General features: G+C 37.8%; 1 protein-coding gene and 1 long non-coding RNA gene across 2 annotated transcripts; both read right to left on the minus strand.

Moving 5' to 3' along the window:
- Window positions 1-12,237: 12,237 nt before the first annotated feature.
- LOC122052517 lies at window positions 12,238-14,084 on the minus strand. The gene is made up of 5 exons (XM_042614076.1): window positions 13,770-14,084; window positions 13,462-13,644; window positions 13,315-13,387; window positions 13,145-13,209; window positions 12,238-12,554 (listed from the first exon to the last, which is right to left on the minus strand). Exons 1-4 carry the CDS (start codon window positions 13,905-13,907, stop codon window positions 13,193-13,195), a joined length of 411 nt encoding a protein of 136 aa, XP_042470010.1. The 5' UTR covers window positions 13,908-14,084; the 3' UTR covers window positions 12,238-12,554; window positions 13,145-13,192.
- Window positions 14,085-23,915: 9,831 nt separating this feature from the next.
- On the minus strand, window positions 23,916-25,269 carry LOC122046297. The gene is made up of 3 exons (XR_006130255.1): window positions 25,216-25,269; window positions 24,105-24,169; window positions 23,916-24,027 (listed from the first exon to the last, which is right to left on the minus strand). It is a non-coding gene; the product is annotated as an uncharacterized LOC122046297 (long non-coding RNA).
- Window positions 25,270-27,807: the final 2,538 nt, after the last annotated feature.

The following is a 27,807-nucleotide window of genomic DNA, read 5'->3' on the forward strand; positions in this document are numbered from 1 at the left end:
ATGCTCCGAGCGTGTGCCCTAGACTTCAAGGGAAGTTGGTGCAAATATCTGAGTTTAGCAGAATTTGCATACAACAATAGCTATCAGGCCACTATCGGCATGGCACCCTACGAGGCTCTCTACGGGCGGAGGTGTAGATCTCCAATCTGCTGGTATGAGAGTGGTGAACAGAAAGAGCTAGAACTTCAGACAGATCTAGTAGCAGATACCACAGCAGCTATACAGCAGATCCGCCAGAGGATAGAGACAGCTCAGAGCCGCCAGAAAAGCTATGCTGATACACGGCGTCGACCCTTAGAGTTTTCAGTTGGGGATACAGTATTCCTCTGAGTGGCTCCCATGAAGGGAGTAATGCGTTTTGGGAAGAAGGGAAAATTAAGTCCCAGATATGTGGGACCATACCTTATCACCAGAAGAGTTGGCAAAGTAGCATATGAGCTAGAGCTACCCCAGGAGATGTCAGCTATCCATAATGTATTTCATGTCTCTATGCTGAAGAAGCATATCCCAGATGCCACCCAGGTGATTGAGCCCCAGTCGGTACAAGTCCGCGAAGACCTCAGCTATGACAGTCGGCCTATTCAGATAATAGACCGAGCAGTTAAGAAATTACGGAATAAGGAAGTACCATTAGTAAAAGTTATTTGGCAAAATCACACAACAGAAGAGGCAACTTGGGAAAGAGAAGCTAGCATGAGGCAGAAGTATCCAGAGGTATTCTAAGTTCGAGGACGAACTTTTTATAAGGTATGGGGGATTGTAACACCCGAAAATCCTCAAATTAATTTTAGAAATATTCTATTATTTTCTGGAATTTTAGAATATTTTTATGAAATTTTTAGAGTAGCAGAAGTAGCAAAACTAAATAAAAACGTAAAATAGCCTAAGCGGGAATCGAACCCGAGACCTATGAACTCTATGACATATAGGGTGATTCTAGTAACCAAGGGGCCCCAACAGGGGTGTGCTGAAAGAAGAGGAGAACAATTTTATTTATGGGCGAATTGGGTCGTATTTATCCCTTAATATAAATAGGGAATTAAGAGAGGAGTTATTATTTTCTAAACGACAACTCTCTTTTCCCCTCACCCTCACACGCCACCCTCTCTTCTCCCGCACCCTCTCGGCACGCCAACTCCAAGGAAACCTAGGGTTCCACCCTAGGGTCGTAGGAGCACCTTCCGGCGATAATTCCGGCACGAGGACGCTCCCCTCCGCAAAAGGAAGCGTAGACGCAAGAGGATCGCCGAAACGATCATCGTCTCCGAAAATCTAGCGATCGGATTGTAAGAATATCTAGCGCAGGATGTAAGTAACCCCTCACCTGCAGTATAAGTAGTTAAACGTATGTGTTTCAGTCTCAGTTTAGCCATATACAGAATTAGTGCACACCAAGTGCTCGATAGAATGAGTAGCATAGTAATATGCCACTGTGGGCATTTTAATAACCCAGATAAAATGCTGTAGATGCATTTTAAATAGTATACTAGTCTTGCTCAGTTTATATGGGACTATGGTCCAATGGGTAGGCTCCCATAGTTGCCTATCAGATAACCTAGCTCTAGGTTCAGATAACCTAGTAAAAGCAAGATATGACAAATCAGTTTATAAACAGTATTTTACTTTATCAGTGGCACTGTACTGGACTTCAGTTGTCCTTGGGTTGGGCTCCCATAGTCGTCCCAAGGTTTAGATAACCTAGTACCCTACTAGATTCGGGACTTGCTACCTCGGGCCTAGTTAGGGATGCGCGCACAGCAAGTACAGTTGCCGGGCCCATCAGCAACATGTTTAGTATTTTTATCTACTTATGAAAATAGTTTTCAACTTCACAAACTAGATATGTGAATACAGCTTAGTTCCAGTTTAGTTTTCTTAATGTTATAACAAATAGCATAGCTTATGTATCGATTTAGTTAGCTTGTTGATACAAAGATTAGTTTTCCTTTGTTCAATATTTGTTAGCATGATTTAATTGTCTATATGCCATGTTTTAGCATTTCCAACATGATCATTAGCATGTATTTTGAATGGCATCCTTGAAATCATAATTTCTTCGAATGCATGTTTTGTGAGGTAGATGGTTTCTTACTAAGCTCCCAAGCTTATAGTTTCATTTTCCTTACACTGCAGATAAAGGTAAAGGAAATATGGGTTAGCAGAGGCTGGAGGGCAATGCGACTAGATATGTGTGAGCAGGAACTTGGAATAAAGACCCTTGGGAAGTAGCCCACCTAAGGACTCAGTATTTCAGTTTTGGTTATTTTCTGCACTTCTTGAATATTAAGTGTCATGAATCATGAATGTGTGCACTATGTTATGCCTAGACTTCTAGTTACTTTGATTTTAGTCGGTAAGTTATGAATCTTGATCTGTTTAGTAAGAGTTTAGTGTTTATTAGTTGATACATCCATGTTGTACATGAAATTATGAAATGCAGCAGAAATCAGAGCTCCAATCGATCAGCTGATCGATTGGAGGGTCCCCAATCGATCAGCCGATCGATTGGGAGGTAATCTGTCGCGTGCAGAGAGCTGTTGAATCGATTATCTGATCGATCGGCCATGGATCAATCAACCGATCGATCGGGAATTTAATTTCCGTGAACAGAGAGCCTCTGAATCGATCATCGGATCAATTGGCCAGATTGGATCGATCAGCCGATCGATCCAATTTTGACCACGTGCATAGTAGCGAGCTGAATCGATTAGTGGATCGATCAGACAACTCCAATCGATCAGCCGATCGATTGGAATGTCTGATTTCAGCTAGAAGTGTCTAATTTCAGTTTTCTGATCAGGTAGGAAGGTTAGGTTTCCTTCTTAGCATGTGTACAACTTCAGAAGTGTACTCTAAGAATAATTTCCAGAGTTCATAGTAAATAGTAGAGACTTTTAATTAGTTCAACCTTTCCGCACCTTATAGTTCAGTTTAGCCTAAGGATTGTAACCCCCGACCTTACAGTCTAGATAGTAGGAGGCGGGGCATTACATGCGGTGGCCATCGGTCATGGTTGTGAGGTGTAGTGGCGCCAGCCATGACCTCAGGCGTTGGCTCAGGCTGGCCACGAGGAGGCTGGTTGTTGCACCCTCTAGGCTGGCCGACCGCTAGTCGGTTAGCCATTGAGGTTGGCTGGCTAGCTATTGAGGTTGGTCGGTCGTTAAGGCTGGTTGGTCGCTAGGTGAATTTCGTAGCCTACCATTGAGGCTAGTCGGTCGATCGGTAAGGTTGGCCAACCACTAGGTGAATTTTATAGTCGGGCTAAGGCTAGCCAGCCGCTAACCTGAGGCTGGCATGCTGTTGAGGTTGGCTGGTCACTGAGATTGGATCACGTAGACTGTGAGCTTTGAGAGGGAATTTATCAAGTATGTCATATTTGTATTAAATTGTGAATCAAGCTATAATATATATATATATATAAATAATTCGTTATGTTATTGTTGTTGATAAGATACTATTTTTTATTTGTAGATTTTTATTAATATATATATATATATATATATATATATATATATATATATATATATATATATATATATAAATAATTTGTTATGTTATTGTTGTTGATAAGATACTATTTTTTATTTGTAGATTTTGATTAATATATATATATATATATATATATATATATATATATATATATATATATATATATATATATATATATATATATATATATATAAATAATTTTATGTAATGATACTATTTTTTATTTGTAGATTTTGATTAATATGTTAATAAATTGAAAACAAGAAAAATATAGAAAGAAAGGAGTTGGATGTATAAAAAGAACTTACCTGAACATCAAGGTTTAATTGATAAGTTTAAACTTGGGTTGGAATAATTTTTTGATTTTACTTGTATTAATGTTGAGTATATGGATGTGGATAAGATAAGGTGTTTGTACAGATAATGTCACAATGGTAAATTTTTATAATGTAATAAAGTTCAAGAACATCTTTATAGATTTAATTTTATCTCACATTACTATAATTGGATATGTCATGGTGAATCATTTATGTATAATGAGAATTATGGATAAACCATATAAATCTCAGTTAGTGGGGATCAGAGTATTATGATCAATTAAATTCATATAAGATGATGGTAATTGATGCAACGAGTCAGAATTTCATTCTTGAACTAAGTGGTGCATGTTCTAGTTGTCTTCCAATAGTTGAACAAATATTTACTACTTATACATCATCATTGGAGGAGGTGGAAGTACCATGTGTTGATGAAAATATGAATAATGAAGCATATCTCCAATTTTAGGAAGTGTTGAGTGTTGTAGATGAACTAGTGTGGGCTAGTTGTGATAGTCACACTAAATTATCTCTCACTGCAGGACTGTTGAATGTCAAAAAATGTGGAACCGCCACATCAGCGGCCCCCCTAGAGCCGGTCCCACGGATATAGAGGGAGGTAAATGCAGGTACACAGGTGGAAAGTGCATAGCGGAGACGTTAACCCCAGACAGTGACACCCCGGGGATCGACCCCTGGACCTTTCAGTCACAGAACCATGCACTCCCCATCTGTGCTACGCCCTGGGGACAGGACTGTTGAATGTAAAGATAGAGCATAATGTGTCTGAAGATTATTTTAATGATTTTGTTCAAGTTATTGGAGAGGTATTGCTACATAATCACATAATGTCTAATGATTTTTACGGTATGGAAAAAATTGTGAAAGATATGATTGTATGTTATATTAGGGAGATGATAAAGATGAAGATGTTTTTAAATTCTATAAGTAAGTTAGGTACAAGAGCACTAGAATGAGTCAATAGTGACATAAATTATACAATCAGTTGTTTTATTTGTCTTTAACTCCTATGTTACAAAGACTTTATGTATCAAAGGTCACTGTTGAATACATAACTTGACAAGCAAATCATCAAATAGAAGAAGGGCTAATGTATCATCTATCAGATACAGATGTGTGAAAAATTTTTGATAGAATATATCCTGAATTTACGAATAAAACTCAAAACATTAGGTTAAGTATCTGTGTTGATGGATTTGTTTCATTTGGCAAATCAGGAAGAAATTATTCTTGTTAGTCAGTTATCTTAAATCCTTATAATCTTTCACTTTAGATGTACATAAAAACACCTTATATGTTTTTAATATAGTTGTATCTAGCCCACAAAATCCAAAGAAGTTAATAGATGCTTGTATGCAACCACTGAACTAAAACAAGTATGAGATGAAGGTTTTCCCATATATGATATTGTTGGGAATACAATCGAAGTCCCATATTAGAAATACATGGAAAAGATCATGGGTTTAAAAGAGAAAGATATCTTCATTCGTGTAAAACATTTTGGATAGAGCCCAAAAACATAACCAGCAGAGGCCCCTACCCCTGAGGAAGAGGAAAGGGAGAAGGAGAGAAGCATACTCCGAGTCGCCGATTGCTGATTGCCGATCACCGAGAACAGGAGAGGACACAAGTTGCTAATCGTTGAGAACGCGAGGAGAAGAAGGGAGATCAGATCGCGTGCTTTGCGAGGGAGAGGAGAGGCCCCCACCCCTGAGGAAGAGGAAAGGGAGAAGGAGAGAAGCATACTCCGAGTCGCCGATTGCCGATTGCCGATCACCGAGAACAGGAGAGGACACAAGCTGCTAATCGTTGAGAACGCGAGGAGAAGAAAGGAGATCAGATCGCGTGCTTTGCGAGGGAGAGGAGAGGAGATCATGAGCCCTAATTTCTATTTGGGTTTATTGACGGAATTAAAATTCCATCGGTAGTTTTCGACGGAATTAAAATTTCGTCGATAATTATCGACGAATTTTAGTTCTGTTGGTAAACCCCGAAACCCTAAACCCGCAAACCCCTAAACTCATAAGCCTCATTTAAGATTTTTTGACTGAATTTGAATTCCGTTGGTAAATCTTGAAACCCTAAACCCGTAAGCCTCGTTTAAGATTTGCCTACTGAATATTAATTTCAGTCGGTATTTGTCGATTGAATTTTTTTCGTCAGTAATTATCGACTGAAATTATTATTCAGTTAGGAATCCTCGACTGAATTAAATTCAGTCGTCGATTCCGTCGTTATTCGCATGATTTTTTTGTAGTGTCTCTTGGCCTCGTCATCTGATAGAATTTAATATTCATTAAAATATTATTAATTTGTCATATTTATTATGTTATTATAATTTTAAATAAATATGAAATATATTTGTAGTTAACAGTACGTGAAGACTACTATTAGATATATATGAAATGATACTTTGCATTTTTCTTTTTTAGTATGATATCCAATCTTTTGAATTATTTTTATTACCTTTGTATTTTCATTGTTTTATTTCACTTATATAAATATATGCATTGTATTTGTAGGTGAAAGGTACCTAGATTTTGCTTATAATATAATGATTGAAGATGATCAACTTTGATTTTATAAAACGGTTAGTTCTAAAACTTAATATTTTGACTATAGTGTATAGTTTGTTTTAGATGTAAAAGACTTACCGTTAATATCACATTTGTAAATTTGACTTGAATAATTGTTAGAATAATAAAAATTTTCTATTGCATTTTAAATTGTATTTTGTAAATTAGTTGTTAAATGTATTGTACCTTTTGATTATAAATTAGTTATTTTAAATATTTTTAATTTATTTGAAATGTGTGATTGTTTTTGTAAAGTAATATATGTATATTAGAAATATAGAAATATAATATAATAAAAAAATAAAGATAAATTTAAATATAAATTTATACATGAATTTATAAACATGATTGTAAATTGATTGATATGTTATTTGAGATAGATTAATGGCATATTTAAAATAAATTTTAGAGACAAAATTTGTATTTAAAACTAATTTTATTTGGTCAATTTAAAAACAAATTTATAAATGACTTTCTAATTCATTTTTAAATTAGAGATGGAATATTTTTTTGTCTCTGGGGTTTTTAATAATGGATTTTAGATTTTTTAGTCTTTGAAGCTCTGTTTTCTTGTAGTGTCCACTCCAAGTCAAATTCACAATTCTGGTAATGATGGCGACGATGATGATGGTGGTGATGATGATCTTTATACATTTATGTGTATGAATGTTGCTTGTCTCAGAATTAGTGTTTTTAAATATTTGTTATTTGATTGAGTTTGTGAACCCTTCATTTTTAGATTTTTTTGATTATTAATGTTAATTTGTTACGTGGTGAAAATTGGAAATCCATGTTGGAAAAAGTAAGTCTAGCTTTACATATTTAGTTTTGTATTAGTCTATATGATTTTCTTTCTTATTAAAAATGATACTTTTTGTTTGTTTGTTTTTTTGATTAAGTATGGAAGGGAGAATGAAGTATCTATGAAGTCCTGTTTTTTATAGTATCCACTTCAAATCAGATTCCTTCTCGTTTCTGATGATGATGATGATGATGATGATTGTTCTTCATAAATTTATTGTGTATGAATGTTATTTATCTTAGAATTAATGTTTTAAATATTTGTTATTTGATTGAGTTTTTTAACCTTTATTTTTGTATTTTTGATTAGTATTGTTAATTTGTTTCGAACAAGATTGGTGAGGCCAAGGAAGGGGGTGCAAATTGAAATTTTATATCGGAAGAAGTAAGTCTAACTTTACATATTTAGTTTTATGTTAGTTTATAGGATTTTTTTTTCTGGTTAAAAATGTTATTTTTTATTTTTTTTTGTTTGTTTTCTGACCAGGGAAACAAAGAAGAGGAAGTAAGGAATGAGAAGGAATATGTCTGAGGACGAAAAGGACAATGATATTTTTTTTTTTATCTTTCCGTTATTTTGAGACCATTTGATATGTGATATTTTCATTAGAATATGATGACTTGTTAAATTCGAAGAATGTTAGATTGACATGTTGAATATTTTTAGATATGATGAGTTATTTGAGATTATTTATGTTTGTTTGTTTTGTATATATATATATATATATATATATATATATATATATATATATATATATATATATATATATATATATATATTTATTGTAATGTATGCATTCAATTTTTGTGTATGTTGATTTGAAATAAACAAGTTTTGATGTACTATTTACATACACAATAAAAATATAAAAATAGAGATTTTGAGGAAAAAAAATCATAATATTTTCGTCGTAGACTTATCGTAAATCATTGTGTATTATAAATCTACGACAAAAATGGATTTGTCGTAAATTTACGATGAAAATCATTTTTATCGTAGATTTGCGATGAATCCATTTTCATCGTAAATTTGTCACGCCCCAGAGGAGTCCCTGCCAGACGAACATCCGACAGCATCTCCCTTGTACCGGTGACAATCTGAATCCTGAAATACATAGCACTCAGAGCTTCTCAATCCTCGACCAACACGGTCGGAACATATATGATAAAATAAGTAAACATACCATGCAGTTTAATATAAATCTTACTCCACTACAAAGAGATAAACACAACCCACAACAGAAAACCATCGCAGCGAAAAAACATGGCAGCGTACTAAAAACTCGATATAAAATGCACGAGTGCAAGAACTACACATCGTAAGTCTGTAGATCCCATAACAAGGAACCAATGTCCGAAAATAGAAAACCATTTCGACACGGAGTGGGGACTAGCAACTGGAACCTCCTGACGGCCTCAACCTGAAATAGGAATAAATTAACGGAGTGAGTTCAAGAACTCAGCCGGTATCAGTCAAACATGCATAGTAAGATATAACTATCAATAATAATTATGCAGTACAGTCTCCTAAATAATAACAGATAATGCAAAACTGAACAACAGAAGAGACTGTACTCACCAGGACCTCCTATCCGAACATAAGGGTGTGAACCATACCAACAGGTGCAGGATCGTCAGACCAAATACATAATGTCTCCTGAATGCATGTCAATCATATGCAACCACTAAAATGCAGCATCCAAAATGCAGCAATCATAAGCAATAAATGCAATCCATGCATATGATGCAAATGACATAGTCACCCCTAACGCCAGTCAGCCACCTCACACGTGATGGTGAGGTCGAGTGGGTAGGGTGATGACGACTGTGCACTCTGCCATCACTACTCCTAAGTGACCGAGTGGACAAGATGTTGTTAGAGTACACCTATCCTCCTACCCCAACTAAATAGGGGAGTCGAAGCTCTCATCTTCCTGTGTCATAGTCAAGAGGAGGGATCCCTGCCCGCTACCACACTACGTCACCACTACTCATGAGAGGACCAGTGGAGCCCTGACAGATAAAACTGCACACACCTTGCCTGATGTACCACTAACCCATGAGTGGTTGTGTGTGCAGACCATGTAACTGGCAATGTGCTCAACTATAAAGGAGCCGACAATCGCTCAACATGTAATCATGTAAAATGGTGCATGACCCTAAACATGTAACTCCTAAAAATATCAGCCTCCATATAATATGTACCAAAAGGAAAACTGAATTCATAACAATGATCTAGGTATCATAAATCTAGGTACACATGCCAGGTAAATAATCTAAGTACACATGCCAGGTAATAAATCTAGGTACACATGCCAAGTATATCTAGTAGCTAGACCTGTACCCGATAATGCATTGTATGCCACTACTTCTATGAACATAAGTACACATGGAAAGAATCAAGAGAGCATAAGCATAAATACATAACAGATAACAATATGTGCATACTACGGGTATCACATAGTGACATATCAAGGTAGATATAAATATAACTATTACTACTAGCTATAATTTATTATGCATATCAGAATGACAATATCAAAAGAGATAAGTCAAGGGTACCCGCCTCAAAAGAAGGTCGTATCAGATAGATCATACGTCGATGATGTTGTCTCAATAGAGTCCTGCATCAAAGTATTTTATTTAGCTAAGTTCTTATGAATTAAATAGTTAAATAAAATCTCCAAAACTAGTTAGGAAAAACCCTAATCAATATGATAATTAACCCTAACTATTGATTAACCCCACTAATCTAATCCATCGATCAATTACCAAATAAGCATCAAGAATCAACACTAAAACTAACCCATTTCCATTGTCCTCCATTATTGATTCACTGCCGGAGGAGATGGTTGTCGGAAATTGATGGCCAGAGCTAAGTGAAGCCTTCGATCCCTAAAGCAAATCCTAAAACACAATCAACACATCCATATCTAAGCATCAACCCAAATCTTAATCCACACCTCTAGTCCAAACAACTTACCAGCAATCGATGATTCACAGCTAGAGAGACTCATTGTCAAAATTGATAGTAAGGGCTAGATGAAGCTACTAACCTCCAAATCAAATCCCCTAGGAGGCTAGATGAAGCTACTAACCTCCAAATCAAATCGCCTAGGAAACACTAAGTATCAATCAATCTTTCAATTTATCGACTAAGTTAATCAATTACCTCAGGTGCCGAGTAATCCACAGTGTTGGCAAGGTGGCTTGTGGCGTTCTGCAGCAAAGGAAGGAAGAAGAAGCGATGACTGACCAACTTGGTTAGGGCACCGTCAGAGTAAGAAGAAGGGTGTACGGTGTCAGCCATAGGCTCGTTGCAATCGGCGGTGGTGCGACGTCCGTGGCAGTTGCGTGAGGAACAAGGCGGTGGTGGAGGATTGGGAGGACTCTCACTCGGAGAGAACGCCTGCACGATCGAGATTTGTGGTGTCGGGGTGCGTCCGTGCGGAGATGGCAGAGGAAGAAAGGGGAAACCGACGGATCGGGACTCGGCGTCGCGATGGAAGCTAGGGCACGACTCGGAGGGGTACACGACGACGCCTATGCTCCGGCGTCGGCCCACAGCAGCCGATGGTGGCTCATAGCAGTGGGCGGCAATGGATTTGCACCGACGATGGTGGTGCAACGAGATCGGGGGATGGGAGAGGAGGGTCAGCGGTGAGGAGGAAAAGGAGAGGGATTGGGAGAAGAATCATATGAGATTAGGTTTTTTTATAACTTGAACTTAGGTTTAGGCAAATCAATTATTCCTCAATTAATTCCCATTTTAATTGGTTATTCCAACCAGACTTTTTCTAAGTCTGTAATTCCTCCTCTCAAAACACATCCAAAAAATTTTCAAAATTTTTTTAAAAATTTCTAAAAATTCTATTAAGATTATTCGTCTATTAAACCTTTTATGCTATTATTATTTTGTTACGATATTTTATAAAATTTACTTAGAAAATTAATTTTTATTATAAATTTGTATTTGGGAATTGAATGTGAATTGTACGATGAATTTTGTTTTCGTCGTAAAATTGTAATAAATTTTGTTAAAAAAATTTGCTGTAAAATTTATAATGAATTTATATTATTTTATCGTAGAATTTGTCGACGACTGAGAAAAAATTTTCATTATAGATTGTCATAATTGTTTTTTAAAAATTCGTCGCAAATGATTTTATTTTATTATTGTTACAACTTACAAGTGCATGGCGACTTTGCTCAGATCAAAGTCTCCCCTTTCACACTGATATGCTTAATATTGCACACTGGCAACTTTTCATGTCTTCTTTGAGCAAGAGCTTCCTCGTTGTAAACGAGCTGACTGAGGAAAATAAAGGACCAAATATTGGGCAATAGGCCACTCGGGAATATTGTACCGTTTGGTTGATAAAATTTTAAAATGGGAGTACCAATGATGGTAAATGATGATTTTAAATTATATAAAGAGATAAATTATGAGTGATTATTAAATCGATCAGTATATGAAAAGGATATGAACCTGATTACTAACCCTCCCAAATTTTATTATGGCAATATTCCATATACTAGCCAATTATCGGTCTCCTCGGATACTAATGAAGGTAGATGACACTGTCAATGCAGACGTCAAGGCACTTAGAAAGAAATGGGAAGACATTACGCATATAGTGTTTGATCGTTTGGCCGCAGCAGACAAGCATAATAACAGCCGGATAGCATGCTTTTTTGCTATTCACAATTCACAAACTCCAGAAAACAGAGCCGTACTCGGTCATATGCTGAATGCTGATGCCTATGTCTGCCATCTTTCAACTTCAGGTAGAAAGTAGTGCATGTTTAATTTCCAAGGATCTACAAGAATCGGATATTTTAACATGCTACAATATATCAGTCGACAGCATGCATAATAATTAAGAATATTAGCTACCGACTAATATTTGTGGAGTCAAACACCAGTTTTAAAATCGTTTCATATTTAGTCACGGTCAATATTATCTCTTCTCTTTACCTTTGTCGGTTCCATACGATCGATCATATAACGTAAGCAGTTCACACGATCACGATGCAAAATATTTAGTCACTGTATTACATTAAAGTCGGAAACTAGTGGATAGAACTGCTTGCTTTTTCATTTGAGCGACCTTACTACCTCACGAGAATAAAAGCTGAAGGCGAAGGGCAGAAGCAGTACACTGCACGGACACGAGAAGACACACCAAAGCAACTTGTTGCTTTATACCTACTAAAGCCAAACTAGACAACCTGTTTGAAAGCAAAAGATAAGAAAGAAAAGATTAAAAAAAAAACGACTTCACGGCTTGTTTTAAGTTGACACCAAATGACCATATATGAACTAGCAGCGATCGATCACCAACAGGCCCTGGCACCATACCATAGGAATGCAAATGTTAGAATATATCATAAACAAATGTCTCCATATAAATTAATGATTGTATTAAATTTGAAAGAAAAAAAAAATCCATGATAACATTTAGACACAGTGGAATATGTTTATAGGTGAATTCATCAAGATTATGTTGTTTTCAGTCTGCATCTCAGAACAACTGAGGCAATACACAACTTTCTAATCTCACAACAATTGGTGTGTAACACAATCTTAACTAACTTTGTTAAAGGAAAAAACAACACCACCTTCTATAGATGAAAAGCCCTATTTGAAATTAAGAAACAAGATAGATAAATTATTCAAAAAGGCATAATAAAAGATTGCGCATTTTCATGTATAGAACATTGCTCAGTAGTAATATATATAAATTGCTCTGTCTAAACCTATTTGCAGCAACTAAGCATGGCAGATATAAAAATAAAATAAAAGTACACCTAAAGATAAATAGGTTTCTAGTTGGTTGATGAAAGTTACCAACCAGTCATTTGCTCATTGTATAAATTAATAAATGAAGAGAAGAGGTTACTAATAGTCATGCAGACAGAATCCACTGTTCCAAGTACCTTTTCCTATATTCATTGATTGGAGAGCTTATCATTAAGTTGGAAGCTTCAGTAGTACAGAGAACCTGATAAAGTAGGATATTAAAACAAAGAACAAGTCGAATTATTAGCTCTTGATTGCAAGAGAATTAAGACAATGCTAGTTGATTGCAAGAGACTCAAGAAAATACCTTGCCACCATTCACCTCTGTTGGCAACGTTGGGATCATTGGGATTCTCTCCCTTGTCATATGAATCTTTATACTGAAATCATTTCAAACGTAAGATGGATGCCTTGCCGGGAAGTCATTCAAGCATCCTTTTTTAATATCACTTACAGGTTTTGGAGCTCCAGAAGGTTGGTTGGATGCAGAGCTGTCATAGAAATCCCGGCCACCGTAGTGAACGGATGAGCCAAAATAGGTCGATTCTTCGTATTGAGTACTGGTGACGACAGGTTTGCCGTCCTTGCTCTGCACCGTTTGCGTTTTGGATTTGTTGCCGTGAGATTTTCCCGCCACCTACAAAGCAGTTTAAAGGGACGATTCGATCATAGAGAACAAGGAACTAAAACAACAAGAAGCAGAACAACCAACACGGAAAGCCACGAGGCAACCAATCCACGGAACCGAAATCCTGGACGTACCGCAGACGGAGGAGGGAAGACGCCGCTGAAGTGGCCAGGCGAGGAAGCAGACAAATTGGATGAGGGAGGAGGCGGAGACTTCCTGCTGGGGGAGAGATCGTCGGCGATCGATGAAGACTTCTTCTTGCCTCCTTCCATCAGGACTCTGAACTTGTGGCCACCACCTCGATGTGGTGTTGGGATCGCCCGGGGAGAGGTTTAAATAGGGGGTGGGAGAAGAAGAAGGGAACACGTGAAGGAGGGATAGGATAACAAAGCGATCGGGAGAAGACACTGATAGCGGCGGCACATGGACTTTGACGGCGATTCCACTGCATGTGGCGGCGCGGCATATATTCCTGCCTCAAAATGTCTTAAACAATTTTAAAAAAGTCAGCAGCCATTTAAAATATCATTAAAAAAATTAAAAATATACCAACAAACTCATTTCTATATATATTGGTAATTCATTTTGGTTTGAAATAATTAATATATAATGTCAAACTACACCAAAAAAATAGGTTTAGAGGTTTATATATATATATATATAGTATAAAAATACGGGTGCTCAGTAAATTGGTTTAAAAATGAAAAGAGTCAAAAGGAATCTTCAAACAACAAAGAGTTGGCTTTCGGCGCCGCTCTCTCTTGTCACATACCAAGTGCGACTCTCTCGCGGAATCAAAACCAAAAACTAGAAATCGAGAGTTGACTTCGTTCGCATCAACTTCATCTTTTCTCATCGAATTAATGTCCATGAAAAGAGAACTTTTTACTACCTGCATGCATACATGTTGTACATTCTAGTAGTTTAACCAAAAGTAAAATAAATCTTCAGATAGCTAGCAGACAGAAGAATGACAGATCTCCTATCCTTTTGGCTTTCCCCCCGTCTCTGTCCCTTCAAAAATAGTCTTCTGATAAGCCTTTAGAGGCTGGCCGTTGCCGACCATCTGTTTTCAGCCAGAGAACGACGACAGTTCTCCTTTTAGCCGATGGGGCCGGGTCAAACTTAACGATGACGATATTTATCCTCAAACTCAGCACAAGAGAGAGGGAGCAAGAAATCTTCAATCCCAGTCAACATATGAATAAATGAATGCTCCTCATGCACTATCTTCATGGCCCACTGACCATTTCGACGACAGGAACAGGACGGGCACCAATAATTCGGTGCTAGCTTATCCTTATCGCCACCGCGAACTGAAGCATATATATCGTATCGTGGGATGGCGTGGCGTCGTATGCTAATCGAGCCACGTCAAGTTGACGTGGAGATGCTTGCTCTCCGTTCGCTTGGTCTTCGTGTGCCCCAGCCATCCTCTAATAATTTGGATGCGGGAATCTAGCCATCCTGCAACCCATGACCGCCTGCCCGGAGGAGTCGCACCTTATTTATTGATTCGCTCGTTTGATGGGGCATCCTAAACATACACGTTGCGAGTTATGAGATGTAGAGAAATTCTATTTTGCATTAGGCATCCAGTAAATATTTCTACAAAATATTTATTACCTTTGATAAATATCTCAAATTTTATAATAAAATATATCATAAATTAAATATTTATAAACCTCACCTATTGATATTACGTGTTAAAAGTGACCCTAAAAATAATATAAGATCGATAGTCAAAATGATATGACAATTAAAGTTAAAAAGAGGTGATAGTCAAAGTCAAGATATATATATCTGAGAAGGTCATTATCTACAGGGCTTACTTCTCCACTTCTCGAAGGCATGACTCTCAGCCTAAACTCGAGCAATCCCAGAGTCAGTCAGATATACGGGCTTAGTTTTCCACTTCTCGGAAGCAAGGCTCCAACCATAAACTCGAGGGCTCAGTTCCCCACTTCTCAAAAGCAGGGCTCTCAGCCTAAACTCAAGCGGCCCAGAGCCAGTCGGATCTACGGGCTCAACTCTCTACTTTTCATAAGCAAGGCGCCCAGCACAAACTCGAGCAGCCCCAAAGTCGGTCGGATCTACGGGCTCAGTTCTTCACTTCTCAGAGGTAGGGCTCTCAGCCTAAACTCGAGTGGCCCTAGAATCGGTCGGATCTATGGGCTCAGTTCCCCACTTCTCAGAGGTAGGGTTCTCGGCCTAAACTCAAGCGACCTCAAAGTTGGTCGGATCTACAGGCTCAGTTCCCCACTTTTCAGAAGTAAGACTCCAAGCATAAACTTGAGAGCTCAATTCCCCACTTCTCAAAGGTAGGGCTTTTAGCCTAAACTCGAGCGACCTCAGAGCCAATCGGATCTACGGGCTTAGTTCCACACTTCTCAAAAGCAAGGTGTCTAGCATAAACTTGAGCGACCCTAGAGTTGATCGGATCTAAAAGGCTCAGTTCCCCACTTCTCAGAGGCAGAACTCCCAACTTAAATTCGAGTGGCCTTAGAGCTAGTCTGATCTACGAGCTTAGTTCTCCACTTCTTAGAAGCAAGGCCCCTAGCATGAACTCGAGTGGCCCTAGAGCTGGTCCAATCTACTAGGCTCAATTCCCCACCTCTCAGAAGTATAGCTCCCAACATAAATTTGACCTATCCTAGAGTCGGTCGGACTCCTTTTAGGAGACAATATTGTTAGAGAATGGTAACTACCTGTTAGAGAACAATGACTACTCATCAAAGAATATTTCATTATTTAGACAGACACATGTAATGGAACCTTACTATGCCTAGAGGAAGGTTGTCATACATCTTCCATTACTCGACATATTCTGACACTAGACATTTTATGACGCTTCATTATTGCGAAGGTTATGAGAAGCGGTATGAAAAGGGGGTCCTTTTCGTTGGGCAGCTACGCATATGCATACGTATATTCACACACGCATGCATCCCTACTACTATTTTACTGTTAATCTTCTTCTCTATTTTTGCTCAGTTACTATTTTGACTTGAGTATCGGAGTGCCTGCGCTAGGGACTTCTTCCCTGGCCCAATTAGTAACACTTTTTTCTCCCAGTTCCTGTCTTTGTCGCACAGGTTCATCCACGTCATCAGGGTCTTTGTCTTCTCACGGTCAACATTGAAGCCACCTAGCCAACGCACTATCTTCTTCTCTTTCAGATAGGATTAAATTTGAATCATTTGTGAAAAATTCACCTAAATTTGAAACAAGAGAATGGACAACGATGAACGATTCACTACAATCACTTTATCACAAGAGTACTTGGAGTTGCTCATAGTCGCTCGAGTGTAGAGATTGATACAACAACAACAAGCAGCAGCTGAACATCCTTTGCTGAACGACCCATCTCTATCAGTGATAGGTCCACATATTGAGCAACAAACACAGGTGGAAGGGCTTACTGGGTTTCCCCTGATTCCCCCTCCTCCAGCCGGCTTCATGCAAGTGCCCGCATAGTTGATCAACCTGCCACTTGTGCCCCCCTCTCCTCTCGCATATCATTGGGTCCTGTTTCACATGCCTTTCGAGGATATGAGCGAGCGGAGAGGCCCTAAGGATCATCTTTTGGAAATGCATTTGCTTGAGACATTTAGAAGGGGAAAGCTCTGATGGTTAACAGCTCCCCCGAATGAGTCAATATGTTGTTCTCGTAGGACATATTGGAAGACAAATTGTCGAGCCACTTCCGCCCCTTAGCGATCAGAGAATATGGTGGAGCAACCAACTTGGAGGACCATCTTCTCAAGTTTTAGAATACGGCTATCCTCCATCAATACACTGATGTAGTCAAGTGTTCCTTATTATTCTTTCTGGCTCGGCGCAAAGATGGTTCAATCGACTTTCGGTTGAATCCATTTGCTACTTCAAGGACTTCCGCTAAGTATTTCTCCACCACTTCACTAGTAGTCACTGATACCACATAATCATGCTGATCTATTTTCCCTCAAGTAAGGGCCTAAGGAGGTGCTAAGAGAGTACATTAAAAGATTTAGCCAAGTGGCCATGAATGTCCTTTCAACTACCCCAGAGATTTTAGTGAGTGCTTTCTCTCAAGAGCTCACTGAGAGCGACTTCTTTTGATCCCTGATTAAAAGCCCTCTAAAGACTTTGATCATCTATTCGGAATGACAACTAAGTACATCAATATAGAAGAGGCACAGCTCACTCGAAAGAAGGAGGTAACCACACATGCTCCTATTTTTGCCCCTACGTCGAGCCCCTCTCCCGCCTCCTCTGCCACACAAAGGGCCCAGATCGGGTCTTCCACCATATCTCCATGAGCAAACATCGAATGCCATCCAACATGTAGAAGCCGAGCGGATGCGATTCCCCAAACCCCGCTGATGGACTCCATTGTTCTGTACTTACCATCGATCAGAGACCCACAATATTGAAGACTATTATCAATATAACCTTGATGAAGACTATCTTTTGATAGTAATCATCATTGAATAGTTGAGCACAAACTTGGAAGAAAATACTAGAGTTTTTACAAGTTTCAAAGTTTGTGTCAATCTTTGAAAATAGGAAGTATTTTCATAGAAAACTATTTTTCCTTGATAGTATATACCCTAAGTAGTGTCTACATGAATTTTCATGATTTTTAGATTTTTGGAGAATTTTTGGAGAGTTTCTGAAGTTCGCTGAAATTGAATTTCAGGAAATCAGAAACCCAATCGATCAGCCGATCGATTGGATTGGGTTCAATCAATCAGTCGATCGATTGGGAAGCCAATTCCCATGAACAGAAGGGTAGTGAATCGATCAGCCGATCGATTGACCTAGTCTGGATCGATCAGTTGATCGATTCAGAGGGAATTTCTGCGAGCAGTAGCTTGTGGAATCGATCAATGGATCGATTGAAGTGATTTCAATCGATTGAGTCCCAACTTCAATTGATTGGGAAGCCTAATTCAAGTCCCTTCGAGTCCCGTTAACCATTCCAAACCCCTTGGAATACATTTATATACATTTAGGAAGAGTTTTCATGTGAAAACAAGTATGGATTGGTTAAGAAATACCAAAGTGCAGTTTAGGATAAGGTTTAGTTTCAATTCTGAATTTTGGAACCTTAAAACTTCAAGTTTTGGTTTTCAAGGGGCATTAACCATTCCTAATCCTTTGGAATATATTTGTATATACTTAGGGGGAGTTTTCATGATGAAAACAAGCATGGTTTGGTTAATGTCGGCTTAGGTGAAGTTTAGGTTGAGGTTAGTTTCATTATTGAATTTTGAACCTCAAAACTTCGAGTTTTGGTTTTCCTAATTATTTAGGAACCCCAAGTCATTGTTGGTGCAATGATAAAAGTTTGACCATATTTTTAAGGGGAGTTACTCTTTGAAAACATAAAAATATTTTCAAAGACCTTGGAAGGTGGGTTAAACCTTCGTGATGAATTAATACTCAGGATCGAGTATTGGAGAGCAATGGAAGGTTGGTTATCTTCATTGCTAGGATGTTAAATGCTCTTGGATGAGCATTTTAGAGTAGATGTTTGCTCAAGGGGGAGCATTGGGTTCAATGAAGGGGATCGGACCTTCATTGGTAAATTGAAACATGCTCGTGGATGAGCATTGAGAAGAAGATCACTGCTAAAGGGGGAGCATTGAATACAATGAATGGGAAGTTCATTGGGAAGTTGATGCATGCTCTAGGATGAGCATTGTGAAGTGAAGTAGAGCTCAAGGGGAAGCTTTGGAGACAATGAAGAATATGAGATCTTCATTGTGGGGTTGTTAACAACATATGATGTTGTAAACAATGAAGAGTTAACTCTTATGGAAAAGAGTTTGTTTTCTAATTTGATGTGTGACAAAGGGGGAGAATGGAAGGTTAAGTTAGGTCTTCATTCCAAGCAGAGGGAGTTTGCCCTCTAGAAAAGGGAGAGAATGAACGAAACCTTTATTCATGCTTTGTTATGTGAGGATTAAGGCTATGGGATTTAGCCTTGCTACAGAGAAGAGATTAAGGCTATGAGATTTAGCCTTGGTATAGAGAAGAGATTAAGACTATGGGATTTAGCCTTGATATAGAGAAGAGGTTAAGGCTATGGGATTTAGCCTAACTTAGAGGAATTGTCAAACATCAAAAAGGAGAAGATTGTTGGGGCAATTTCCCTAGGTCATGTTTAACCAGTTTGACTAAGATTGAGTTGAGTCAAGCTTGAGTCGAGAATTGAGTTTTGATGTTTGACAATGTATGGAGATTGTTGGAGCAATCATCCGATTATGGAGATAATCAAGGGATTGACCAGGTTGATGAAAAGACAAGTCAAGTGGTCAGTGTTGACCGAAGACTTGACTGGGTAAGTCCTAACTGGATTTTAGGTAATGGGAAAGTCCTAACTGGAGTTTAGGTATCTGGCAAAGTCCTAACTGAAGGTTAGGCAAGAGAAAAGTCAAGTAGGTCAAGGTTGACAGGAGACTTGACTAGGAAAGTTCTAGTTGGAGATTAGGTAAAGGTAAGTCCAACAGGAAGGTTGACAAGAGTGAAAATCCAAGTAGGCCAGTATTGACCAGACTTGGTGGTGAAAGTCCTGATTAGTGAGATCAGGCAATTGGAAAGTCCTAGTATAACTAGGCAAAGGGAAAATCCTGGTGAGGAGCCAGGCAACTGGAAGTCCAAGTGTGATCTTAGCAAAAGGAAAGTCCTGGTTGTTGTTTGCTACTCGGAAAACCTAGAGGTTCCACTGTACAAAAATTTTGTACAAAGGTCTGAACCTTTTCCTAGCTACCATGTGTTCTTTTAAATTAAATTTTGGATCGCCTGTGAAACTTAACACGTTTGATCCAAAACTTAATCTATTTGTTCTTTTAGGTTTAGACTTGGATCTCCTGCGGAACTTAACACGTTCGATCCAAATCACCTTAAGTTATTAATTCCATTAAATATTAATTTCCATAATTGGTTCCCAGTACTGACGTGGCGAGGCACATGACCTTCTTGGATATGGGAGGAACCACGACCGACTAGACAAAACCTTTTATGGAAAGCTAATATTTAATTTCCTAAAATAACTTTAGGTTAACCGAAAGGAACAATCAAATCACAAGGAAAAATAAAACAAACGAACACAACATCGAAAATAGAATCGTAAGCCTCTTGTATTTGATATTATTTCCAAAAATAACTAGTATGATGTGGAAAGAAAAATTACTAGTTATACCTTTTAGAAAGACCTCTTGATCTTCTACCGTATTCCTCTTCTAACCTCGGGCGTTGTGTGGGCAACGATCTTCCGAGATGAGAAACTACCAATGAACCTTCTTCTCCTCCTAGCTAGGTTCGGCCAACACAAGAGAGCTTCACCAAGGAAGAAGAAAAACACCAACCAAGCTCCAAGGGATGCAAGCTTTCTCTCCTTCTTCTTCTTCTTCTCCAAGTAGTATCCGGCCACCACAAGAGCTCCAAGCAAGAGGGATGTTTCGGCCACCACAAAGAGGAAGAGAGGGAGAGGATGTTGGCCGGCCACACCAAGGAATAAGAGAGGGAGAAAAATAATAGAGGTTGTACACAATGAAGGCACCCCACCCCTTCTTTTATATTCCTTAGCCTTGGTAAATTAGGAAATTTAATTACAATAAAATTTTCTTAATTTCTTTGACATGATTTAATTGAGAAAAATAAAATAAAATTTTCTAATTAAACTCTTAATGGCCGGCCACATCATAGAGAGGCAAATTAGACAAGTTTCAATCAACAAATTAAAACTTCCTAATTTGTTTCCGAAAATTTTAAAAATAAAATTTCTCTTCAAAAATCCCTTCATGGTTGATAAAAAGAAATTTCTATAATTTTAATTTTTCAACATGTGAATAATTTTTAAAGAGAAAATAAAATATCTTTCCAATCTACAAATAAGGAAAGAGATCTAATCTCTTTCTTTAATCTTTTGTAGATCCTTTTAAGAGAGATATTTTAATTTTAATTCTCTTTAATAAATTATATCTTCCACATAATAAAAATTAAAATTATAATTCTTTTTTAATTTAATTATGGCCGACCCCCTCTAGCTTGGGTTCAAGCTAGGGCCGGCCACCCTAAACCATGCTTAGGCCGGTCCTAGCTTGATTCCAAGCTAGCTTGGCCGGCCCCCTTTAGGTGGGTATAGAAGGCGGGTATAGGTGGGTATAGTACTCTATAAATAAGAGGCTACGATAGAGACCAAGAGGAGGAATTGGTTTTGGTCTCCCGATAAAATTAAGCATCCCGTGTTCGCCCCGAACACACAACTTAATTTTATCAATAATAATTCATTCCACTAGAGAACTATTATTGAACTACCGCACCAATCCCAAATTATATTTTTGGGCTCCTTATTATGAGTGTGTTAGTCTCCCTGTATTTAAGATATCGAATGTCCACTAATTAAGTGAGTTACTGACAACTCATTTAATTAATATCTTAGTCCAAGAGTAGTACCACTCAACCTTATCGTCATGTTAAACCACCTGCAAGGTTTAACATGACAATCCTTATGAGCTCCTCTTGGGGACATTATCAACCTAGTATCTCTAGGACACAGTTTCCTTCTATAATCAACAACACACACTATAAGTGATATCATTTCCCAACTTATCGGGTTTATTGATTCATCGAACTAAATCTCACCCATTGATAAATTAAAGAACTAAACATCAAATATATGTGCTTGTTATTATATTAGGATTAAGAGCACACACTTCCATAATAACTGAGGTCTTTGTTTCTTTATAAAGTCAGTATAAAAGAAACGACCTCAAATGATCCTACTCAATACACTCTGAGTGTACTAGTGTAATTATATAGTCAAGATAAACTAATACCTAATTACACTACAACCTTCTAATGGTTTGTTCCTTTCCATTTTGGTCGTGAGCTACTGTTTATAATTTATAAGGTACTGATAACATTATCTTCTGCATGTGACACCACATACTATGTTATCTACAATATAAATTAATTGAACAACTACAAACAAATGTAGATAATATGACCAAATGTGATTCTTTATTCAAAACAAATGTTTACAAAAACTTAGGCTTTCAGTATACACTCCAACAATCTCCCACTTATACTAAAGACTAAGCTGCCATTTCTTCTACCATACATCTGATTCTCATTCCCTCCACATGCCGATCAAAAGCTTTCGCCGGAAGGGCTTTAGTGAAAGGATCTGCCAGGTTATCCGCTGATAAAATCTTGGCGATGACAACTTCTCCTCGCTTCACGATATCTCGTATCAGGTGGTACTTGCGCTCTATATGTTTACTTGCCTTATGAGCTCGTGGTTCCTTCGAGTTTACAACTGCACCGCTATTATCACAATAAATTGTGATGATTTTGGGCAAACCAGGAATCACATCTAAGTCCATTAGAAAGTTCCTGAGTCATACTGCTTCTTTAGCTGCCTCAGAGGCTGCTACATACTCAGCTTCCATGGTTGAGTCCGAAACGCATTTCTGCTTAACACTCCTCACTACAACAAAAACATTAAAAGACAACGATTAAAAACCGTTGTCGTAGGCCATTTAAAACCGTTGTAATTGGCAGTGTTGTTAAAAGTGGGGGGCTACGACAACGGTTTTAAACCGTTGTCTTTGAATAAAAAGACAACAGTTTTGCAACGGTTTTAAACCGTTGTCTTTGAATGAAAAGACAACGGTTTAAAACCGTTGTTATTTAGAGCATTTTTACTGCAGTTACAACCGTTTTTGGGGCTACGACAACGGTTTTTAACCGTTTTCTTTGAGGGTGATAGATAAAAATAACAGTTTTAAACCGTTGTCTTTTAAATTATTATCTTTTAATACCAATATATCAAATTTCAATTTAAATATATAATAAAGAATCATAATCAAGAAAGAATATTCCCCAAATTATTATCATTCAAAATGTTAGTTATACAAGAATTACAATCACAAAAGAAGAAACATATCTCATGTTTAAATAAAATTTATCCCAATACAAATAAACAAATAAACTCCATTTACAACTAATGAAGAATAGCTAAAATACTAGAAACTTGTGATGGTGATTCATGCCATGTAGGATTGCACTTAATTATTGTCAACCCAAGTCTCATCACAATCTTCAACTTGTAGGATTTCTTGATGGGCCTGAGCACAGACTAATTCAGCATATTTTGTCACCTCGAGCTAGTCTTGAGACGTAATAACCTGACAAACCAAATATAATCAAGATAGTAAGGATACATCAAGGCAACTATACATAGAGCAAGAAATGAAGATTGACAAAATTACTATTAATGGCAAAAAACCATTCATTTCGATACAAGAAAAATATTTCTTCTTTGGAGGGAACAGAGGAGCACCATTCATGCTTGAGGTGATCTCCATTCGCTCATCTCTTGCTAGAACAGTTAGTTGCCTGCAATAAAACACCATATCCGTTGAATTGGGTGGAATTAATGGCGTCAAAACAAAAATCATGAGTTTAGGCAGCACCTTTGGCCATGGCCATCACTATGTACGTCAAAACCAAGCAAACCATCTTCATCACTACTGCATGCCTGCAAATTACAATAAGGCAAACGTAAGCTATTTCTTAAAGAATTTTAGTAGATGCATTGAACATATCACAAATAATATATATGAATATGATATAATTTCAAACGAACTTTATTAACATTACTTTTAAATTGTTTTCTTTCGTCTCAATAGCACAACTACCACAGAGAGTTGAGATGGCCCCAGAATGCCAGTTGTTATTAGCCTAGAGACTCAGACTAATTCAGAATACAAATTAGCAACTAATTGTTGTAGCATAGTCAGAAGATATACCAGGAAACAAAGAAAGATGACATGAAACAATAGCTTGTCTTTATTTCTTTCAAAAAATTGTTCTCAAATCTGCATGCAAATCTAAGTTAACTATTAAATTATGCATCAGGAAGCAATGTCTTGCAGCATTTGATAATGAATGCAAAGTTGGATTAAGAATTATGCAAGAAACAGATAGAACTACTAAGGAGAGTTAGACTTGGGAGTACAATCTCATCTATTTGGAGGAGTTATTACTATCTGATAATAATATTTCTGGTCAAATACCAGAAAACATGGGTAATCTTCACAACTTAAGGTATTTTGATGCATCAATGAATAACTTGATGGGGCAAATACCATTGAGTTTGGGTGATCTATGCAACTTGGAAACTCTTGATTTGTCTTTGAATAATATTGGTGGAGAACTAGCAAATCTACTTGATGGTTTGTCTAAATGTCCACAAGGATCTCAGTTATGGAACTTTAACATTCATGGCAATAAGTTAAGTGGGTCAATCTCTTTCAGTCTTGGGCAATTATCTCAATTGCAATTCTTGGATATCTCATGGAATTTATTACAGGGCAATATTCCAAGTTGTTTCTTGGATTTCATTTTCAATAATAGCTTTAGAGTGCAGCATCTGCATTTGCAAAGGGGGAAGTAACTCATCTTGCAACCCAGATAGAAACAATGCATGGACAAAATTAGTAGGATAAATACTTAAAATGTTTTTTCATTTACAATTTAATAAATTGAGAACTTTTACTAAAATTGTTCTAGCATTCAACTCACCTTGACAATTTGTGCACATTTAGTTGCTTCACCGAGACCAATCATGCTTTCTGCAGATATCTAATAATGAGAGGATTTAATCATTTAACATGATGGTATTGACGTAAGTATTTTTCTTTCATCAATAATATCACAACTTACCATTTTGACATATGGGAAATCACTCTCTATACCAATTGTAGCTGCCATTGAAGTTTTGCCACTGACATAAAAGAATAAATAGCAGATTGAATCGGCAGAAAAGTCAGATTAATCAATTAGAAAACTGGTTGTAAATTTACCTACCAGTTGGACCTTCCAGAAGGTATGTAACAAGTGGGCTCTGATTGCCTTTGATTTGCTCCACAAGAAGCAGGGCTCTCTCATGGATGTGTTTGTGCCTGTCACCACAATTGATAATCTCATTAAGCTTGAAAGCCATTTGTACATTAAAGATAATGCCACATTATGTAACATTGATTAAGAAAATTCAGAGCACAAAAATCTGTAGGCCCTCCTGAACACCCCCAAGTAGAATTGCTTTCAAGGATGTGGAATCAGCTTCAACCGAGACAATGTCAAACTTGAACATACCTGCGTCGTTCAAGATCATCCATTGATGCACCAAAAGTTGGTCCAACCTCATGAAGAGCATTCAAAAAATCATCCATAGTGACTTTTATGCTCTCCTCATCCACGGGCTTGGTCAAACCATCGAAGCTTATCTGTCGATTCAAGGCATATGAGACAGCACTTCTAACAACACCTTCTAGTTTAGCGCCACTGTAATTTTTAGTTCGTGCAGCTACAGTAAGTACATAAAAACATGTAAGGAAATATGCAGCTTAACAAGTCTGTCATTTAACCTCCAAATGATCTGAAAATGTATGCAACCAAAAATCAAACTGGAATACCTAGATGATGAACAAAACAAGAACAAAAACTGCAATATCTGAGTATCCAAAACAAAAGAAAGCATGAAGAAAAGTTTGCCTCTAATTGAATATAAGTAACCCAATCAGAAGGCAACAACTACAAGAATAAAAGTTATTAAAAATTAAGACATCAATCAGCAACAAAATATAGCATATGAAAGTCTCAAACTATTTGAACAATGAGATTTTAAAAACATTGGCAGGTTCTCTTATCCATTTGTAACAGTTTCACTCCTTCAGTAAGCAAAACACTCAAACTCTTCACAAGGATGCTGACATTCTCTAACAAATATCACATTTACGGCAACAACTGAACTCCAAAAGAAGAAAACAAAGAACAAAAAATATTCATCATTGTCCACCAAACAAGATTAAGTGTAAGACAACTCACCTCGAATTTGACAGTTCCCTTCCTCACAACAATGTTTTTGGTCTAAACCTCCAGATTTCACTTCTCCTTCCAGTAGAACTGGGAAGCGATCTCTGACCAGAACCAGCTGGATCCTCTATCAATTTCTGTACATGTTCCGATATTGAAGATACATGATATTAATGTTGAGAAAAAAAAGGCAAAACAAGTTTATCCAAGAAACTAAACAACGTTCCATTTTAAAGTTTTCGCATTCTTCCGAATCGGGAAAAAAAGCACACAACTAGTTCTGTACAATAGCAAATATCACAATCTACAAGTTTCCACAAAAGAATAAAACTTACATAAACCTAAACAAAGCCAAAACTTACTTACAAAAACAATGGAATGCCCAACAAAGGAGGAACCTTCAAGCCCATAAAACGGAATTAGCCCAAGAAAGCTCGAACCGAAGAGTTCAAGTACAAGCAGCACGCACCTGTTCCGGAGAGGAGACGAGGGCCTGGCTGGAAAATTCTTGTGAGGGGAAGATGAGGTCGTTCTCCTCATTCTAGGGACTCACCGAGGATGACGGCGTTAAGGTGTGAGATCTGACCAGCGTCCGAGGGGTGCATGGACAAGGATTCCACGTGCCGGAGGCGGTTGGAGAACGCGATGCCCACCTTCGGAGATGCCGCCTCCTCACCTGTCGTCGTCACCCACCGATCACGACACCCTTCGGACGAGGAAGAAGACCAACGAGGAGGGAAGAGGTTTTGGTGAAGAGGGACCAAGCACAAGCAAGGAGACGAGTCACTGCTGAGATCTGAGACACCCTAAGCCCTTCACATCCTCTTCCAGGATGAAGAAGAGGAGAAACAAAAGAAGTGCAGATTCATTCTACCTTCCTCTTACAGGATGAAAAAGAGCTCGTCGGGGAAGTTGGGTGGATTTTGGTGGCAGCGAGGTGGGATCGAGAAGAGATCAAGAAAGAAAAACGTGAAGTAGATGAAGAGATCGTAGGTTGGACGGAAATGCTTAGGGATCGAGAAGGTAAAGGGGCGGAATCGGCGACAAAAAATTTCGGGGAGAGGGAAAGAAAAACTCGGCGGTAAAAAATGACGAAGGGAAAAAAATGGTGAGGGAAAAAATTTGGTATTCAACAACACTTAATAGACAACGGTTTTTAAAAACCGTTGTCGTAACCCCCAAAAAAAGCGCACATAGACAACGGTTTTCAAAAACCGTTGTCGTAGCCTTTAAAAACTGTTGTCATAGCCCAAAAAAAACACAAATAGACAACGGTTTTTAAAAACCGTTGTTGTAAGT

Source organism: Zingiber officinale, chromosome 1B, assembly GCF_018446385.1.
Source record: "Zingiber officinale cultivar Zhangliang chromosome 1B, Zo_v1.1, whole genome shotgun sequence".
In the NCBI taxonomy this organism is placed as follows: domain Eukaryota; kingdom Viridiplantae; phylum Streptophyta; class Magnoliopsida; order Zingiberales; family Zingiberaceae; genus Zingiber; species Zingiber officinale.

Excerpts from the sequence above, each read along its gene's own strand:
- LOC122052517 (XM_042614076.1), bottom strand. The coding sequence starts at position 13,907 with ATGGAAGGAGGCAAGAAGAAGTCTTCATCGATCGCCGACGATCTCTCC. Across the intron at positions 13,645-13,769 it reads TCTTCCCTCCTCCGTCTGCG|GTGGCGGGAAAATCTCACGG; the intron begins GTACGTCCAGGA and ends ACTGCTTTGTAG. Across the intron at positions 13,388-13,461 it reads CTTCTGGAGCTCCAAAACCT|TATAAAGATTCATATGACAA; the intron begins GTAAGTGATATT and ends AAATGATTTCAG.